General features: G+C 39.9%; 1 protein-coding gene across 1 annotated transcript in view; it reads right to left on the reverse strand.

Annotated features, from left to right (window-relative positions):
* Positions 1-15,272, reverse strand: part of LOC124082973 (putative tetratricopeptide repeat protein 41) — an 83,740-nt gene extending 68,468 nt beyond the window's left edge. Inside the window, 2 exon segments of the mRNA XM_058574289.1 lie at positions 2,216-3,215; positions 13,966-15,272. Of these exon segments, the coding sequence (XP_058430272.1) occupies positions 2,216-3,002 (787 nt within the window). The 5' untranslated portion in view covers positions 3,003-3,215; positions 13,966-15,272.
* Positions 15,273-15,475: the final 203 nt, after the last annotated feature.

The raw sequence follows: 15,475 nt of genomic DNA on the forward strand, positions 1-15,475 counted from the left end.
CTCCATGTGCATTCCAGAGGCAGTCTATGATCAAGGATTAATTATCAGACTATCACATTTTCTTGGCACCCATGATTGAGGTTAAATACAAGCACATGGCCCAGGTTAGACCAAGAATGGCTCAGTGCTAGGAACTGAGCCAATTCTGCTGAACTTGAACCTGGAGTGCTACAGTCAACTTCCTTCTATGAGGGAGAAGCCAAGGAATTGAGCCAACATCAGAACAACAGAGCCAGGATGAGAAACCAAAAGATCAGAGCCTAGTGACATCATCTGAGCCACTAGTTGAAGCCTGAGCAGAACCAGACTGAATCCTGGGCTTTGCAATTATATTAGTTATAAGGTCCCTTTTTGTTGATGCCAGTTGGAGTCTCTTGCAACCAAAAGCTTTGTGACTGATAACAGTGTTTTTCCCCCAGGGTCCAGAATGATTTGGCTTATAGGCAGATTCACCTGGTTACCAAGGGTGAGATTTCTTTCTTTTTTTTTTAATATTTATTTTTTAGTTGTAGTTGCACACAATATCTTTACTTATTTATTTATCTTTATGTGGTGCTGAGGATCGAACCCAGGGCCTCGCACATACTAGGTGAGCACTTTGCCGCTGAGCTACAGTCCCAACCCAAGGGTGAGATTTCAACACCACCCCCAGCACTGAATTTGAATGACCTATGTGGGCCAATATTCTGTGACTTACCTCCTATCCATCTGCTCATATGATAAGGACTGTTGCCTGCCTGATCCCCCAAAACATTTGAGGATGTACCATCTACCACCACTTTATCTCCCTACATTAATTAGGCCCTTACATCAGTAATTCATAACCTTTTGGGGTCATGGAATCTTTTGAGATTTTGAGAATCTGATCAAAGACACAGGTCATCTTCTCGCCTCCCCCCAAAATACACATGCATATAAAAATCCTATTTTTAGTGTTATTTTAAGGATGCCTCATATCCCTCCTGAGGTTTCTCTAGATGCAGATTCTCTGCTATACCTTGACATTGCTCTTCCTGTTCTATCTTGGCACACGTCCTCAAGACACCATTTTCAAAAATAAAGTTAATCAAGGGCTGGGATTGTGGCTCAGTGGTAGAGCGCTCGCCTAGCACAGGCGGGACCCGGGTTCGATCCTCAGCACCACATAAAAATAAAGGCATTGTTTAAAAAAAAATAAAAATAAAGTTAATCATTTCATTTAGAAGCAATCTAATATGAGGTAGTGCTTCATCAAACTTCAGCACCCATACAATCTCCTGATCATCATGTTAAAATGCAAATTTTAATTCAGTAGACCTAAAATGGTACCTGAGATTCTGCATTTCTATCAATCTCCCAGGGTTGACAGTTCATGGATTACACGCTGAAGAGTATAGATAAAGAAGAACAGGCATGGATCTTAGAATCAGAGAGATGTGGGTTCAAATCTTGGATTGGTCATTTATGTGATATGGGCAAGTCATTTGACCACTATATATAGCAGGTTTCATTTGCTCATCTGCAAAACCAGAATTATTATTCCTGCCTTGCAGAGGTAAACTTTAAGGATGAAATGTGATTATATACACAAACCACCAACTAATGAAAGCTCTCTTTCCTTTGACTCAGGGTTTCTCCACGTTCACATTGTTGACATTTTAGGCTGGATACATGTTTATTCTGGAGGGCTGTCCTGTTCACTGGAGAATGGTTAGCACCCCTCGCCTCTACCTACTAGAGGCCAGTATCTCTCCCCCAATTAGGACCACCAAAAATGTCTCCAGATAAGATCAAATGTCTGGCAGGGAGGGGACAAAATTGGCAATAGTCAAGAACTTCTGCTCTAGATCTACACATTAACTGCCAGATATTCTGGGTCTTCTCTGAGCTCTTTAACTTCCTAACTATTCTTCCATGACCCATCATTAGCTCCCATTTTCAGTTTCAAAAATCTTCAAAATTAAAAAATAGGGCTGGGGTTATAGCTCAGTCACAGAACACTTGCCTCGCACGTGTGAGACACTGGGTTGGATCTTCAGCACCACGCAAAAATAAATAAACAAAATAAAGATATTGTACTCATATATAACTAAAAAATATTTTTTTTAAAATGAAAAAATATATATTGCATAAAATGGATAATATTAAATGCTTAAGGAATGTTTTCAATCATTTAAAAAATTTTTTCCTAGGAAGACATACAAAACATTAACCTGTGTTAATCACATTCACTCACCTATATTTTTGATCATTAAAGTGACTGGGTTAAGTTTTTCTATCACAAACAACCAGTCCTTGAAAACCAGTTCCCCCAACTCTTGGAGATCTTTATAAAATCTGATGGGAAGCCCTTTACTAATGATCTTGGCCTTAAGTCTTCCAATCTTCAATTTTTCCTCTTCATTCACCAGAGCACCTGAGGACAGACTCTCCTCCTCTTCCCCACTTAATATCTTCAGCAGCGTGGTCCTAGTCCTGAAATAAAAATATTGAAATTGTGACTGGTTCCAAAATGCTGCCTGGGTGATCTCAAACTCCATCAGGCTGCAGTTGGGAGTCTCTAGGACCCAAGGATAACCATTTTTTGCAGCAACATAAAGATTCTGTTCTGGTTTGGATAAATTTGATAGGTCTTTTGCTTTGGAGAACATGAAAGGTGAGTGGTCAGGAAGGAAGTCCCCATAGGTCTGACCCAACATGCAGATGAAGAAGGGAAAGCAGCTGTTCACATAGTCAAGACAGAGCTTCAGCTGCTGGGAGAGGAGACAGCAACCCTGTCTATACAAGTTGGCCGGCAAGGACTTCTGGGCCTTCAAGACCGACCACCTCAGGTCCACAGGTTTGAAGTATGTACCCCGGGAATTGCAGAGTTCATTAAGCTGAGGGAAGATGTTGGTTGCCAAAAAGTTCCTCTCTTCTTGAAAATCATTCAGAGTGGAGCAGATGTAAGGCCGAATGGGCGTCTGGGGCTTTACATTGAATTGGGCATCTCTTTCTACATTCTCATTTGCCTTCTGGTTCATTTTCCTTTGCTCGGGGAGGATATCACATTCAAATCAGGACAGTTTGCATCCTGGGGCGGCCTCCAGCCCTCACTGCTCTTAGATCTTTCTCCTAATGATGTTTGCTAGAAAAAGATGGCAATCTTTCCCCAAGGTAGTTCGTGAGGATCATCATTTGAGGATGAGAGATGCCTACCATTTGAAGGTCAGGAAAAAAAATCTTGATTGTTAGGACTGAAAAAGAAAAAACATTCATTTTAGAGTTCCAAGTAGCTCCTATCTCCCCACTTCCCCGTAAGCTCTTACTAAAGAACTGAGCACAACAAGATGAGAGGGTGCTGACACAGGCCTCCCTCCCCCCAGTCTCCCATTCACCTCCCCAGGGGTTCTTCACCTAACTGCTACTTTTGCCCCATATGTTAAAGGAAGAGAAGTCCAGAAAAGGAGCCTAATGTGTTTAGGAGCAGAATAAACCAAGGAAGATTCATGACTGTGACCAGAAGCAAGAACGAAAACAGGTATAAAGTTGAAGTCAGCACAGGAAAAACAAATCAAAAGTATCAAGACCAAGAATGTGGCTGGCAGCTGAGAGGAAGTCTGACTCCAGGAACCCGTGATTTTTTTTTTTTTTAATCTTAAATTTTACAGGCTCACACAACATTCCATTCACCTACATGAGCTAGAATTTAATTCCACTGAGTTAATGGAAAAACACACAGCCTCTAACAACATCATTATGCTTGCGAGATGTTTAAAAAAAAAAAAACAAGATAAAGAAAACTACCTGGTTTTATAAGCTTTTCCTTGGTACAACTCATTTCCATACCAAATGTTGCTTTTCTGGTTATGTTTGTTGCTTTTACTTGTGCAAGAACACATGATGTTATAAGCATTTGGCAATTTTTTAAAAAGCACAGTACTGTTTTTAAAAATGTTAACCCTAGGGCTGGGGTCGTGGCTCAGTGCTAGAGGGTTTGCCTAGCATGTGTGAGGCACTGGGTTTGATCCCCGGCACCACATAAAAATTAAAAGAAAAGGAAAAAAAAAAAGGTATTGTGTCCATCTACGACTTAAAAAAAAACAAAAAAAGTATTAACCCTAGCCAGGCACAGTGGCATATGCCTGTAATCCTAGGGGCTTGGGAGGCTGATACAAGAGGATCACAAGTTCAAAGCCAGCCTCAGCAACAGGGAGGCACTAAGCAACTCAGTGAAACTCTGTCTCTAAATAAAATACAAAATAGGGGTGGGGATGTGGTTGAGTGCCCCTGCGTTCAATCCCAGGTATCAAAAAAAAGCATTAACCCTTTTGCATTGAATTGTCTCAACAATCCTATGACAGAAAATAACAGCATTCCTACTTTATAGATGAAGAAACAAAAAGTTCAAGCAGGATAAGCAACAGGTCCAAAGTCATTCAGGTAGAAATGGAGAGCCAGGATCTTAACCCAGCTCAGTCTGACTCCAGAACATGAACATGATAATGCCATCATATGACAGAGATAAGACTCTGTCATGAAAATCCATAAACTCATTTTTTGGAAATGGGGCAGAAAACCCTATCCTATGAGTAATATTATAATAAATAGGTGACAATTCAGAAAAAAAAAATAATTTTAAAACACAATCTTACACCATTTTACCAAAAAAGCTCTAAAAGATGACAGAATAAACATCATGGGTTTTTTTTAATAGACCTCTCACTATCATGTAGGAAACTGGAGATAGGTTATTGGCCCTTGCAAAAAGTCACCTTCTGCCATGGTGGTACACACCAGTAATCCTAGCTATTTGGGAGGCCAAGGCAGGAAGATCATAAGTTCAAAGCTAGCCTCAGGAATTTAGTGAGTCCCTAAACAGCTTATTGAGACCTCCTCTCAAATTTAAAAAAAATAATAATAAAATTAAAACTAAAAAAGGGCTGGGGATGCAGTTCAGTGAAAAGCACCCTGGGTTACATTCTCATTACCAAGAAAAAAAAATTATCAGAAGAAAAAAATCAGTGAACTTGAAAACGTAAGAACAAAAAATATGTAAACTGAAGTACATTTCACATACCAAACAAAAATACCAAAAGAAACCAAGTAAAGCCTCAATAATGAGGGGCAATATCAAGTGGTTCTCAACTTGGAGACCCAGAAGGAGGGGAGAAAGAGGAAAGGACAGAAAAACAATACTTGAAGAAACAACTGCTAAAAAAAGTGCCGAACATTATGAAAACTGTGCACCCATGGATTCTACAAAGCTCAATTCTAAGCAGAATAAATGTAAAATCATGCAAAAGAACACCACAATTGAAGGCCTATAAAAAGCAGTGATTTTTAAAAATTTTTTAGTGTTGATGGACCTTTATTTTATTCATGTTTTTATATGCAGTGCTGAGAATTGAACCCAGTGACTCGCACATGTGAGGCAAGCGCTCTACCACTGAGCCACAACCCCAGTCCCAAAAAGCAGTGATTTTAAAAAATCTATAAAACAGCAAGACAAAACAAAGCCATGCTATCTAGGGACTTCTATGGATCCAGGCTGATAATGGAAAACTCTTAACAGGCCCTTGGCCTCAGCAGTGCATAAAGTGCCAGGCTTCACCTTGCTCCTCCCATGCAATAAAAGGCTTAAACCCTGAAAATTCTAGATATTTATAGACTCTGGGAGATTCTGTTGAGAAGGCCTTGGTAGATTCCCGCAGGAAAGCAAGACAAACTTCCGTGCTTCCCTCCTGGGGGCCCACAGCCACACCCCAGATCTGCAGGTCTCAGAGATCTTCATCCTAACTGGGGAAATAATAAAGTATACCAAAAGCCTCTGGGGTGTTTCCTTTCTTCCTTGGGATGCAGAAATCCAAAAGATTGCTCCAACCACCCTAATAATGAGAACAACTATAAAATTAAAAATTTTCTGGAGCTGATCAGAGACCTGAGGTCCTAAGGTAAACAAGTAACTTGGAATCAAAAGAGGGACAGGTCCCTTCAAGGACAGTTGGGACACAAACTGGTGGTGGAGCATAGGAGAAAAGCTACCGTAAAATCAAGTAAGAAAACATCAACAAAAAAAAATTTTAATTTCTAAGGAATTAAAGGCCAAGAGTGGGCTAGTCCAAGGGTGTGGCATAGCAGGAGTCCATATGTAGGGAAGCTCACAGGCTCTGTCCCATGAGAGAAAAAAAAACTAAGGACAAGATAGGAGACCAGACGGAGCACCAGGCCCATAGGAAGTGATTGGCAGGTGCTGTGGAACAGCAAGAACCCTGCTCACATCCCCAGACCTCTCCTTACACAAAGCATAAGCCAATGGGAGAAGAGCACAGTTTCTGGAACCACTGCCAACTGCAACTGGGGAAAGAGAGAGGGAAAAGTCCTCTAACCCTTGGGGAGAAGCAGGAAACCATCTTGAGCTCAGAACACGGTGCTGATGCCAAGAGATTTAACACGCCTCCCAGAGCGGCAGGAGAACACACACAGAGTTGGGATACCTGGGGGAGGCGGGCAGAAACCCTGAAAAGAGCCTTCCCCCCAGCGCCAAAGTACTCTGGCCAGTCTCACCCAGAGAGGCCAAAGACAATAGTGAGCGCCCCCTCCAGCTGGTGGAGTCAGCACCAAGTAACCCCAAACAGCAGTCTACCAGAGCAGGAGGAAGACCAGGAGCTCAGAGCGGGGACTGGGCAAGGTGAACCTGGGGAGAGCTGGAAGCGAAGAGCTGACTGCAGCACTGGAGGAATCTGAGGCCTCAGCTGGATGGAAGGTCTCAACGGGACAATGAAAGCTAAACCGGATCAATCCTAACAGCATTGACTCAACTCTCACACTCACAGATTGATCAAAACAAGACCCAGGGATTAATATAATCTATCTTACTGTATTAGTCACCTTTGCATTGCTGTGACCAAAATACCAGACAAGAACAACTTACAGGAGGAAGTTTATTTTGGGCTCACAATTTTGGAGATTCGGTCCATAGTCGACTGACTAACTCCACTGCTCTCCACCGGAGGGAAGGCAGAACATCAGGGCAGGAGGGCCCAGCAGAAGGAAGCTACTCCACTCATGGCAGGGAGGAAGCAGAGAACGTGGGGGGAAGCAACCACTGGGAAGCTGCGCCCCTCCAGGACATATCCCCAGGGACACCTCCTCCAGCCATGCCCCACCTGCCTACAATTACCACCCACTTAGTACATCCAAACTAGGATGGACCAATTTGGTTACGTTCTCGTAATCTAATCACTGCACCTCTGAATATTCCTGCATTAACACGAGCTTTTGAGAGACACCTCATATCCAAACTGTAACACTGAGCCTCAACTAGTTCTAATACAATGTCTAGATTTTAATTTAAAAATCATGGACATACAAATATGCTATAAGAAAACAAATCCATCAGTGCCAAGTAGGGTGGCACATGCACGTAACCCCAGCTACTTGGGAAGCTGAGGCAGGAGGATCATAAGTTTAAGACTAGCCTCAGCACCTTAGCAAAATCCTGTCTCAAAATAATATTTTAAAAACTGGGAATATTGCTCAGTGGTAGAGCACTTCCCCAGCACATATGGGGCCCTAGTTCAATCCCAGTACAGAAAAAAAAACACAAAATATCCATATTCAATAGATATATCGATCCACAGAACCATACTCAGACATGATCCAGATGTTGACCCTTTCAGACAAGTTTTGAGTAGCTATGATTAAAAGGTTTTTAAAAATCTATGAAAAAGATGTAACACATGCATAAATAGATGTAAATTTTCAGTAAAAAGATGGAAACTATGAAAGAGAATAAAATGGAAATACTAGCCAGGCACTGTGGCACATGCCTATAAGGTCAGCGGCTCACCAGGCTGAGTCAGGGGGATTCCAAGTTCAAGGCCAGTCTCAGAAACTTAGAGGCCCTGTCGCAAAATAAAAAAATAAAAAAATAAAAAGTGCTGGGATATAGCTCAGTACTAGAGCACTCCAATTCTCAGTATTACTCCCCCCACACACACAAAAAAGGATATACCAGAAAGAAAAAAAACATGTCAGAGATAAAGAATTCCTTCATTAACCTTATTTAAAGACTAAATACAGTAGAAGAAAGAATCAGTGAGCACACCGATTTGAAGAAAAAGCAGCTAAGAATTTCCCCAAAATAATGAGAGACATCAAACCACCAACCTAAGTATCTCAGATAAACTTGAGCAATATGAACACTCAAAAAATAAATAAAAAGAGGAAAATAAATAAAACACCTAGACAACATCACACAGAGAAAAAAAATTACAGAGGATTTATTATAAGACTACACAAGCTCTAAGATAAGTGAGCAATTTATTTAAAGTACAACACTAAAAGAGGAAAAAATGGCCAACCCAGAGTCCTATCAAAAATAAATGAAGGGAAACTAGGACTTTTTCAGACACACAGGAGTGACTGCTAGCAGGCCTGGGCTATGATAAATGCTAAAGGAGGCCCAATAGAGCAGGATGCGATGCCGACAGAAACTTGGATCTGCCCAAAATAATAAAGAGTTCTGAAATGGTAAAAATGAAAGACATTTTTCTTATATTGATCACTCCAAAAATAACTAACAGTTGAAGAAAAAAGAAACAGGCATAGTACACTGTGAGGTTTATGACACACATAGAGGTAAAAGGCAAGAAGCACAGAACACGAGAGCGGGCTTGAGGAGGGCTTGTCTAAGGTTCCTGTGCTACACACAAGATGGCACAATATAGAAAGGTAGGCAGCAGTAAATGAAAGATGTACATTGCAAACCCTGGGGTGACTAATAAATGCCCTAAGAAGGGACATAACCAATGAGCCAATAGCAGAGATAAATTGGAAATAATCAGTACCAAAAAACGAAGAAAAAGAGAACAAAACAAAACAATGAAACTCAGCTAGGAGCTGGGGTGTAGCCTAGTAGGTGAGGTACTGGGTTTGATCCTCAGCACCATGTAAAGAAAAATGAATAAAATAAAGGTATGGTGTCCGTCTATAACTAAAAATACTTCAAAAAAAAAAAAAACTGCTGGGACAAATTTCAGGAAACAAATAACAAGATGGCAGACTTAAATGCAATAAAATAATTAATTAAATCAAACATAAATAAGTACAACTTAAAGAGATTGTCAGATAAGACAGATAAGATTAAAAAAAAAAGCAAAGACTCTAATATCTGTTGCTTAGAAGAAATACCCTCTAAATGTGAAGAGATAGATAAAATCAATGGACAAGGCTGGAGCCACGTGCAGTGGGGGTGCACAGCTGTAGTCCCAGCTCCTTGAGAGGCTGAGGCAGGAGGATCACTTGATCCTAGGTGGGTGTTCTAGGCCAGGCTCAGCAACACAGTGAGACCTCATCAAAAAAAAAAAAAAAGAAGAAGAAGGGGGGATAGAAACGGATATACTATTCAAATACACCAACAAAGTAGCCTGATGGGACTCTATTATAAATATTATTTTTTAAAATATTTTTATTTTTTAGTTTTTAGACGGACACAATATCTTCATTTTATTTTTATGTGGTGCTGAGGATCGAACCCAGTGCCTCACGCATGCCAGGCGAGCACGCTACCACTTGAGCCACATCCCGAGCCCCTAAATATTATAATTATATCATTATTCATAAAAAAAGACTCTGGGACAAGGCAAAGACAAGTGACATAGCATAATGATAACTCATAGGTCAAAGAGGAAGTAAAACAAATTAGAATGGTGACAGAAAGTCACTCATTTGTCACCTGTTGCAGATTTGGGGAGGAAATAAATAGGAAGAGGCACAGGTGATCCCTTTGGGCCAATGGAAATGTTCCATATCTTAATTATAGTGGTGGTAACACAGGGATAGACATTCATCAAAGCTTATGACTTGAACACTTAAATTCTGCCAAAGTAAACTTGGTTCTTTAAAAATCTGAGACCACACAGCAAAGGTAAAATGCTTATAAATAAGTATTTTATGGAAAGGAATAATAATGGACCATAACAATAACAGTGTTAATATAATATTACTAAAGATGGGAAACAGCACAGTATAAAGGCCAAAGGTCCAAGCTCAGAAGACCCAATTCTTTGGATTCAAGTCCTTACAGTAAATTTCTTAAATTCACTGTGCTTCAGTCTCCTATCTGTAAAATAGAGATAACATTATATCAGAGTGGTAGAAGTTAAGCTACTAAATACACAATGTTTAAGACACTGCCTAGGAAGAAACAATATTTACTCCTATTATTAAAGTGAATGCACACAAGAAAGAAAAGTTCAGAATAACAAATATAGCAGCTATTTTAAAATGTGAGATTATGGCAAAATTGCTTCTGTAATCAATTACTACATAATTAAAATCTAAAATTAAAAAATTATTATCTCTATATCCTGCTTCACAACTGCTGATAGTCTTTCCAATTTTTGCAGGGCAGGGAGAGTGATTAACTGAAAAACATTAAAAGCAAAAAGACCTAAATGAAGAAAACAATTGTTTTTGAGTAGACAGAAGAAACAAAAAGTAGGGCATGACTTTTTATATTTTTTTATAATAATTTAAACCAAAAAAATGTCGCTAGAAATTTTTTGTTACTAAAGGGAAAATCCTTATCATATAGCATTGATCATATGCATTAAAACCAATGTGATTAAATTCTAGTTCTCTTTTTATTGAAAAGGAAAATTAACTTTTGGAGAGATATTGAAGACAAACTTGTACCAAACTGACTTTCTCTTGGTATACTAAGAAAGATTGACACAGAATTGAAAGGATTCTACTTTTTTTTTAAAATATATATTTTTTAGTTTTAGGTGGACACAATATCTTTTTTTAATATTTATTTTTTAAAATGTAGATGGACACAACACAATGCCTTTTATTTTTATATGGTGCTGAGGATCGAACCTGGGTCCCACCCATGCTAGGCGAGTGCACTACCACTTGAGCCACATCCCCAACCCTACTTCTTTAAAAAAAAAAAAAAAAGTATTTATTTTTTAGTTTTAGTCAGACACAATATCTTTATTTTATTTTACTTATTTATTTTTATGTAGTGCTGAAGATTGAACCCAGGGTCTCATACATGCTAGGCAAGTAATCTACTGCTGAGCCACAACCCCATCCCAAAGGATTCTACTTCTGCACTAGGGGAGTCAATGCTATTTATGCTCTCATCTACCTGATGGTAGCAAGTGACATCACTGTGGCACCTCCATGTTGTGAGGTACACTTTCAGAGGCTGAGTGTGGATTTTGCAGTTACTTAAATCCTGTCTTGGGGTCTGACTCCAACATTAATTTTTGCAGCAGTAATAGCAGGCCTTAAATAATAAGTATCTTGTAAACTTTTTCTTTTTAAATTCCTCTTCTAACACTGCCAGGCTGAACTTCTCATTAAGAAATATCCTGCCAACATATTTCTGAATCAAGTTATCATTGTTAATTTAAATTTTAGAATTGCAAAGAAAATATTAAATATTAGAGATGGATAACCAGTCAAGGCTAGCATCACTTATGAAATAAACTATCTTTCCCCTGAATTGAAGTCTCACTCTTGTCACATACTAAATTGAAACAACTTATTTTTGGTTCTTTTTTGTTGTATTCATTTGTTTGTATATTCAAATGTGGTTAGACATTGATCTTTTTTTTTTTTTTTTTTTTGACTGGACTGTATCTAAAGTCTCTTCCCCTTCTTCCTATATTTGGAGAAATTCCCAACTTATGATTCTGAGCCCATCTCTCTTGAGGGAAGCTGAACCCAGGGCCATGTCCAACCTTTTCCAGCTTTCTCTTCAATTAGGGTGTGGTAGCAGCTGGCCTCCAAATCAACCCCAGTGATCTCTGACTGCCAGTATTCACACCCTTGCATAACCCTCCCTCTCCCTGAGTAGACTTATTGCAAAAATGACCACCTGTGATTTCTGAGCTTGGTTACGAGTCATCAGAGCTCCTGCAGGGTTCTGGGTCTTGGATCCAGCCCTTCTCAAGCCTCTAGATGTGACTTATGCCTTGGCCAACATCTTGACTGCAAGCTCCTGAGAAACTGAGCCAGAAGTACCAGCTAAGTATTCCTAGATTCCTGATATACAGACACCGTGTGAGACAATTAATGTGTATGGTTCTAAGCTGCAAGCTTCGAGATAATCTGCTACACAGCAATAGATAATACATAGGTTATGGAACTTGACCCAAGTTCCTTTATTTTATATTCTTTGATATTCTATTGTTTTCTTCATATTCAAACTAAGTCTTTATTATCCCTATATATTTTATGTTTTGCCTCTTATATGAAAAATTTTAAAATTTCCATTTCTGTGTTATTTGCAAATTAGAACAAGACTACTGATTTGTGTGTTTATGTGTGTGTGTGTGTGAGTGTATGTGTGTGTGGTGATGGGGATTGAACCCAAGGCCTTATGCATACGAGGCAAGCACTTTACCAACTGAGCTATAAGCCCAGCCCCAAGACTACTGATTTTAATAGATTTATCTTCAAGTCAGTAATATACCAGTTTCTCATATTCATTCTCAACATTTTTAAAAAGCTAGAGTCTCTTGAGTTTCCGGGATATACAGTTCTGTCACCAGATAGAATGACTTTCAAAATGAAGAACTTCAACTTTTCTAAAATTTATATCAACTTATTTTCTTACTATAAGACCCTTCTAAAGAGTACGAGACAATACTGATAATAATGGACATCCCTGTCTGGTTCATGATTCTTACTAAAATGGTTTTTAAGTGTTTTTGTTGTCTAAAATGACAGTTGCTGTTGTATTCTTTAAATGAGAAACTATCGAACTGTACACTTAAAAATATTTTTATTGAAAATATCCATCTCAATAAATATTTAAGATGGGTAACCAGTCAAGGCTAGCATCATTCATGAAGTAAACTATCTTTAGTCCCCTAAAATCTCATTTTGTCACTTATTAAATTAAAACCCTTATTTTTGGATTCTCTCTTTTGTTATACTCATTTGTTCATATTTTTTATTTTAAAAAATCATCCTTTTAAAGTATATACTTCGAGGGCTGGGGATGTGGCTCAAGTGGAAGCGCGCTTGCCTGGCATGCATGAGGCCTGGGTTCGATCCTCAGCACCACATACAAAACAAAGATGTTGTGTCCACCGAAAACTAAAAAATAAATATTAAAAAAAAATTCTCTCTCTGTCTTTAAATAAATAAATAAATAAATAAAGTATATACTTCAATAGTCTTAACCACCACCAATATCAAGATTAAGGGTATTTTTATCAGCCCCAAAAGTTTGCTGATACTACTTTGCCTGGCATTCTTTTGTACTTGAGTTTAAACAAGATATTTGCATTTACGATGCAACTCCATTGTTAATATTAGCTGAAGTTCAGTACAGAGATCATATATATACCGCTCATCTATGTATTTCCAGCCCCTAGCATAATACCTGGCAAATACCAGGTCCTCGACATTTGCTGAATTAGTAAGTGAAAGAACAAAGGAAGAAACCAATCAACCAACCCACCCCATTCTTCAATGCTCCTTGATGCCACCTGCTTTCCTGCCTTGGTCTCCTGTATTCTCCCTGACTTTACACTGCTGAACTACACCTGCCTACCAGGACAGCCATTCATTGCCCCTAACTGCGTTCCTTTGCCTATCTGGTTTTTCCTCCCAAGTTAACTGCAAGGCAGGATGCTATCTAGTGGCATTCAAAAGCAGCATAACAACAAAGTAGTCGTTTCCAGTAGCAGCATCCATGGAAATACAGTGTCAAAGGGAAAAACTAAAATTGGGAAGCAAGAGAATCAGATTGAAAGGTTACAAACTATCTGGGAGTGCAGTTCTAGGGGAGATAGGCCAAAATAGGAATTAGGGATCAGTGACACTTTAAAAGTCAAAAGAGGTGAAGAGAAGGGGGTTGCCAGGGACAGCAAGACTAGGAATCCAGGAAACTGTCCACTTCTTTAAGACAAGATCTGTCAGAGATCTTGTCTTAAAAGAGCACAGCTGAGTCAGACTAATGTTTTGTGCTCTGCCTACCTCGGGAATTCTCATCATCATCTGCAAAAACTTCTTCCCACAAGTAGTGGCTCTATTTTAGAAGGCACTTCTCAGTCTCAGTTCCTCCAGGTGCAGCACAAACTACCCACCAGTGACCAGTTAAGATGGCATTCACAGTTTCAGAACTGATGGCTTATTTGTTCATAAATAAGAAAAAGATGAAGAAGTTGAGCTATCAAATGCAGAAAAGTGATGGGACTCATCTTTTTCTAAAAACAAGCAAAAAAGGGTTAAAATATACAAAAGCTAATTCAGATTTCTTGATGTAATCATCACCCTAATATCCTCTCAACAACAAAAATGTAAGCACAGAAGCAGAGACGTGCTTTGCAAGTTACCCTCTGCTTACTAACAACAAATGGAGGTAAATTGGGCAGATGTAAATAAGGCATCACCACAATATGAAAACCATCAACCACAAAAATCAAGATTGGCAAGCCTAAATATGGAAAGTTATAAAAAGACCTAAAAGTTTGTCACCTAAAAGTTTGTGGTCAGGAATTCAGATGGTTATCTGAAAACAAAATTCCTAAGTTCCGCGTTGCTGGAGGAAGCAATAGGGGCGTGTATTTTGGAGAAGAGGCGCTGATGACGGTGGGGAGTGGGTAAAAACACCGTTAAAGAGACAGAAAATATTTCCACAGGCACTAGCTTGGTGTGAGGGACTTCCGTTACAGGAAAGACACCTGGTGTTTTACGTGCCTTCCAGAAGGCGGACAGGGTATTTCTATGAAGTTACAAAGCGACAATTCTGTTCTCATTTGCAGCACCGCAGGTTTTGCTTTCAAATATCTGCAGGTGTGTCCTTTCCTTTTCTGTGTTAGAACGGACTTTACCACCACGCTCTCCACCTGACTTACAGCAGGGGCTTTGGGACCGGCAGGTGGCTGGCCCCCTTTGCACATTGTGGGGGAGTCAAAGGCATCAAAGTTGCTAGAGACTTCCCTCGGAGGAGGGGGATCCCATCACCCACTTCTGCAAAGCAAGGTCTTGGGGATTCCGGTCACTGAGTGCGCAGAGGAGTGAAGGCTCCAGCTGCCTACATAACGCGCTAAATGACAGATTAGGAAACGCGTGTTCCCGAGTCAAAGGCTGAACCCAGACTGGGGCCCACCCCCAGAACATAGGGTGGCCTTGGCCAAGGCGCGGCGGCCTTCTGAAAGCTGTGTACGCTGGAGCCTTGGAGTAATCACAGATGTATGCTGCAGTCAGAACGATTTATAAATCCCAAAACACGGAGGACAGAGTTCCCGCAAAGAGACGCCGGGAGAATGTAAAAGGGCCGAACTACGCAGTTGGCCCAGAGGCCAAAGACTACGATTCCCAGCATTCAAAACAGCGTAGGCCTAGTATGTTGCACGCCGGGAGCTGTGGTTTCTCACCACCCCAATCCAAAAGCGTTCCGGAGGATTTTCAGTGCCTCACGTGTTTTTCTTTTCCGAGAAGCACTGCCAGATACAAAGCTGGCTGCGAACGTCGGGCTGAAAGG

This window comes from Marmota monax, unplaced genomic scaffold, assembly GCF_021218885.2.
Source record: "Marmota monax isolate L192 unplaced genomic scaffold, Marmota_monax_Labrador192_F-V1.1 WCK01_AAM20220418_F8-fsc00051, whole genome shotgun sequence".
Classification (NCBI taxonomy): Eukaryota; Metazoa; Chordata; class Mammalia; order Rodentia; family Sciuridae; genus Marmota; species Marmota monax.